Consider the following 5,564-nt stretch of genomic DNA (forward strand, 5'->3'; position numbering starts at 1 on the left):
TGTGGATAGAAGAGAGGACAAAACAGAGAGGGAGAAAAAAGGGAGACAAAGTGAGAGAGAAGCCCCTTTTCCACTACGAGGCGGAACCAGAACTTTCCAGAACCTGAACCTATTTCTTTGGTTCTGGTTTTCTTTCCATAGCGCACGGCCCGGTATCAGACAAGGTTCTGGGAACCTTTTTTAGGTCCTGCTCTTGATGTAGTACTAAACTTGAGCTCTGGGAACCTATGGGCGGGGCCAACAGCGCTGCTGCTCTTTTTTTGGGACCTTCCCGGTTAGGTCTGGTGGAAAACGTAAGCAGAACTTGGTCCCGGAAACTTCACCGGTTCTGGAAAGTTCTGGTTCTAGTTCTGGTTCGGTCCTGTAGTGCAGTGGTTCTCAAAGTGGATTTCATGGGAATCTGTGGGTTCCTTTAGGGGGGTCTAAATTGACCCATACAAGTCTGTAACTCTGACAGTGTACAATTGGAACCAAATGCATTTGGTTCCATTTGTACACTGTCAGAGTTAAGGGGAAACCTTGAAATGTGCAAGTTTGAGAAACACTGCTGCAGTGGAAAAGGGGCTATTGACACTGAACGACAGAGAGACACACTATAGAGGCAGAGAGACACTCACCCACATAGACCAGCTTGTGGGCCAGCAGCTGCCTCAGACAACTGGTCTTGGTGCCCGTGGCTCGGACCACGGCCAGGTAGCGGTCCAGGCTGATGAAGGCCAGGATGAGCACGCTGCAGTACAGGTTGACCGTGTAGATGACATGGACGCAGACACACGTCACCGAGCCAAAGCTCCAGTCGGCCATCGCTGCGTCCACAGCCCAGAACGGCAGTGCCAGGACAAATAGGAGGTCGGCAGCCGAGAGGTGCAGACGGTACCGGTCTGTGAGGCTGCATTTGGACCTGTTGTTAGATAATTTTGGTTGTAGTTAATATCATATCGTTTGAATTCAATAAATATACAGTATATATTGTGCCATGCCACCTGCACCCACAAGGCCAGGTCACTGTCTGGTGGAAACGAGAACTCCCTGCCTTATCAACTGTGGCCCCAAAACAACTGTTTTTGTGGAAATATACTAGGTCGACCCCCACGTGTTTTTGATGGATGTGTCGTCATATTAGCAGGAACCTATGAACTTGTCCTACTCCTAACTGCCATATACTGTATTATTTTATATACGAATGTCTGACCACCATTTTGTCAGACAGAGCTGCAACCATGAAACGGATTGATGTGTTTTCTGTACTGTTACCTTTTGTCTGTCTCTCTCAAAATATAGAAAATTCTCCAATATACACTCTGATTGCTCTCATGTCTTATTTCTTTGAATTAAGGGAATAATTTCTATTACCTGTAGACACACACCGTTAGAACACAGCAGTGGCCCTGGAGGCACATTAAGAGATTTTCAAACTAACTGCCCAACTCGCTTGAAAATCAGTTCTTTGGGATGCGACTAAGTTTCGATTATTGCATTATGAATCACAAGCAGACTTCTGTCTTGTTTCCCTTTGTACTGTCCTGTATTACAAAAAATACAAAATAAACATCCGTCTAACTCACCATTAGTAGCCGTACCATACAATTCTCAACATCATACACAGGTTTACGGTGAAAAGATAAATATAATAATATATCCGGGAACGCCGAAACTCGAGCAAAATGGTCAAATCCTGTTTTGTCCGTACTGGTTCTCAAAGTGGATTCCAGGGACTCTGTGGGTTCCTTTATGGGGGTCTAAATGGACCCACAAGTCTACAAGTCTGTAACTCTGACAGTGTACAAATGGAACCAAATTTGGTTCCATTTGTACACAGTCAGAGTTAAGGGGAGACCAGGGACGTGCTGGCCATTGGGAAAAGCGGGACAACTCCCGAACGGCCGGTTCATTCCCGGCCGGTCCAGGCCGGCCATTAGGAAAAAAAGTTAAAAAAATGTCGGCCTTCGTTCCATTTTGGGGGCTGTGCGGCCAACAAAGTAAATCGTCACTGTCGGGCAGAAACTTTGTATCTCCAAGTTTCAAATGTATACATTTTTTCGCAAAGCAAAGCCCTGCTTCATCACACAAGGCCACAAAGTAGTGAAAACGGCAGATCTACAAGCATACAACGCCTCGTACCGCGAGGCGTTGTGTGCTTGTAGATCGGCTGTTTTCACTAGTTTAAATCATTTTTAAAATGATAAATACAAAACAAACGGTTTTGGACATATAAGGTTTCCACCCGACAACGACGAAATATAACAAAAAAAAAAAAGATGAGGGCCTCTCCAACTCTTTTTCCCGGGCTGAATCAGGGGCCCAGCACGTCCCTGGGGGAGACCTTGAAATTTTAAAGTTTGAGAAACAAGGTCCTAACCTGCGCTGGCAGCCCAGCACCATGACCACCAGGCCGTTGCCGGTGATGCCCAGGGTGAAGATGAGGGCGTAGACCACAGGTAGGAAGACCTGCTGCAGGTCACGGGTCACCAGCTGCTCCGTCTCGCAGGGCTCGTCCAGGTCCAGGTATCCCGAACCGGAGCCTGAGCCTGTGTCGTTGAACTCGTCTTCAAAGTAGTAGTGCTAGGAGACAAACAGGGGTGGGGCGGGGGTTGGGATGGGACGATAATTGTCGATATTATCGTTTATCGTGATAAAGAAATATATACATTGTATCGTGGAGATTTATATTTATTGTGAAATTATCCTCCCGTCGTGCACTGGGATCAATTCAGCTTTTATTTGCAGAGCTGCATATCCATTTAAACCCTCTATAATTGGTCAAATTTACAATTTAAAATTTACATTAGGCCTACATTATTTCCATTTAAAAGGGTTTAAATGGAAATAATGTACTTTAATGTCTTTTTTTCACTCTCTACAAAATCTCTTTGCCAAAGAATAACCTATCTACAAGCTCACAACGCGCTGCGACGCATTGTAAATCGCAATTTCTTTGGTTACAATAATCGTGAGATGACATTTTCACATCGTCCCAACCCTAGGCGGGGGTAAGTGAATGCAGCAGTTCAGTGATTCTCAAACTTTTTAATTTCAAGGTTTGATATGCATGAGGCCACGGACCCCCATTTGACTGATACAATGTTGTTTGTCTCTGGGAGAGTGCATGGGACCCCGATCTACGCTGTAAAAGTAACTGAGAGAGTGTAGAAAATGGAACCAAATGGACCCGTAATCCATTTGCAAACTCTCAGAGTTACAGACCTGTCAGGGTCCATTTGGTTCCTACTGCTAACTATCAAACATGTAGCTGGGGACCCCCTGGATCCCCCTCAAGGACCCCTCTGGGGGTCCCGGAAACCCATGCTGAGAACCAGTGTTGGTAGTTTACAGACAGAGGAAAAGGGTCCTGAGCACAATCGTGTGAATTGGCTCTGTTCAAATAAAGGATATGTTGATATGTCGGTCAGATAACTATACACTTACAAAATAAATAAATACAATTGATTATTAAAATAATATAATGTAGACATAATAATATATACATAAACAAGTAAAGTACACAAATAATAATATTGTGTAATATTAAATTACCAACATTGCATATCTATAGCCTAAATATGTGCTGCCGCCCCCTGTTTGTAGCCATTCAAATCTCACACCAACATCAGAATATTAACATGTCATTAGGCAAGCCCCTACCTCATAATAGGACATGATGGAGATGTTGCCTCTTGCACTTCTACTATACGATATATCCCCCAGCTGAGGAGTGAAGTGAAATATCTATCCGGTGTTGTTATATAGACTCGGACAACGCTCCTCCCCTAAACACTCAACACATCTGTGATCCTGCTGAAACGTTTTTCCTGTTTTCGAGGTGTCAGGTGCTGATAGTGGTTCTATCACAGGATACTGAGCTGTGTGTTGTGTGTGTGTGTGTGTGTGTGTGTGTGTGTGTGTGTGTGTGTGTGTGTGTGTGTGTGTGTGTGTGTGTGTGTGTGTGTGTGTGTGTTTGCATGCTTTTGCCTGTATTGTTTAGGCCCTGTGGCTCCAGATTTGTGAGAATGAATGAGGATGTATCGGTAGAGAGAAACAAGGCTGATCAGAATAAAACAATGCCTTGGGGCCCTACGGTATATGAAGAGCAAAAAAGCAGATGTTTTGCATGTAAATATGTTGTGTTGTGTCGTGTGTGCAGCAGTGGCTCTCTGTGAAGGTCTGATGAATCAGAACAGTGCTACTGCTGCAGCATTCAACGTCTCTCAGTGGAGTGTGAGACCACTTATCCCTCTTGTGTCATCATCCAACGTGATGTATGTATGTGAGGGTTGAGGGAGAGTAACTCAGATAGAAGGAGAGAGAGAGAGAGAGAGAGAGAGAGAGAGAGAGAGAGAGAGAGAGAGAGAGAGAGAGAGAGAGAGAGAGAGAGAGAGAGAGAGGGCCAGTGTGTGATATTCTGCAAGTGAATGTGAGGTGATGGTTATCTCCTCTCTCTCTCCGTTCTGGTAAATACCAGGCAGCTCCGCTCCCATCATCATCAGTGCTTTCACTGTACATGAACCATGTGAGTGCGGCTGTGCTCTTGTGATGTTGCCGTGTCACTTTTTGGGGGGAGTGCCGCATGGTCCAGTGCTTGGGTTTGAGATCGGCACAACGATAGCTAACCAGTAAGACTCCCTAATCGGGAGATAAGCGACCGTCAGGTCGCAGCGTGATTTTAGGCCAAAATGTGTAGGAGCAGTGTCCAAAAAATGTGTTTGAAAAGATCGGCCTGACGGTGGCGCTATATGGGACAGATCCATGTTGATGACATGAGTGTAGACATATTATGTGCGATTTGCGTGATTTTAGGGGCAAATCTGTAGGAGTAGTGTCCAAAAATGTGTTTTGCAAGAATCGGCCTCATGGTGGCACTAGAAGAGGGCCATGTGAGAATTGATGGGTGGAGGTTGTGGTTTGGCAGGCAAGGAGTGTGTGTGCAAAATTTGGCATGGATAGGGGCAACGGTTGCGGAGATATGAGCAGAGCAAAAGCGTGACGTGTGACTGACGGACAGCTGGTCGAGGTTTTGACAGTAACTGCGACCTGACGGTCGCAATAAGTCGTCCCCCTTTGAGCATTTCTAAACCTGCCGGATTTTACCCTGGCATCTCTCACAGATGGCCTTGTGTGGTGGTGATGCTGGGACAGCGTCAGCGGAGAGGTTTCCTTACTCAACCACCCAGGCACGTCCACACATAGACATCAAAGGGGGCTTGAGCCTCTGCCCCTTTATCCGTGCCCTCTCCAGACCATGAATGCAGTTTTTACTATGGTGAAAGCAATGCAAATGCCCTCTTTCCATTCCATACCTGAAGGCAGCATTCAAGAGAATTGCCTTGTCCGAACTCTCCTGAACTTGAATCTTATGTTGAAAGAATTGCCTTTTGTGACTTTTCTGTAGAAATCCATGCCGTTAAGCCATATCTCCAGTATTGACTTGATTATGCTTAGTTCAGTGTGGTATCAAGCATCGAAAATAGCCGACTTGGAGGTCTGCTATTTTAAAAAATGTCACCAAAAGGTCCTTTTAGAAATGTCAGCCCCTGCCTCTCTAACATTCTCTGCACGTCCTTGCAACC

The 5,564-nt window shown here is 45.5% G+C and overlaps 1 protein-coding gene across 1 annotated transcript in view; it reads right to left on the reverse strand.

Moving 5' to 3' along the window:
* cxcr4a (chemokine (C-X-C motif) receptor 4a) overlaps positions 1-3,657 on the reverse strand; it is a gene marked incomplete at both ends in the record, with an annotated part of 4,506 nt that extends 849 nt beyond the window's left edge. Inside the window, 3 exons of the mRNA XM_080726389.1 lie at positions 618-901; positions 2,360-2,562; positions 3,643-3,657. Coding sequence (XP_080582515.1) covers positions 618-901; positions 2,360-2,562; positions 3,643-3,657 — 502 coding nt within the window. The remainder of the gene's footprint in view (positions 1-617; positions 902-2,359; positions 2,563-3,642) is intronic.
* Between the last annotated feature and the right edge of the window lie 1,907 nt (positions 3,658-5,564).

This window comes from Nannobrachium achirus, assembly GCF_963921795.1.
Source record: "Nannobrachium achirus genome assembly, chromosome: 5".
NCBI lineage: Eukaryota > Metazoa > Chordata > Actinopteri > Myctophiformes > Myctophidae > Nannobrachium > Nannobrachium achirus.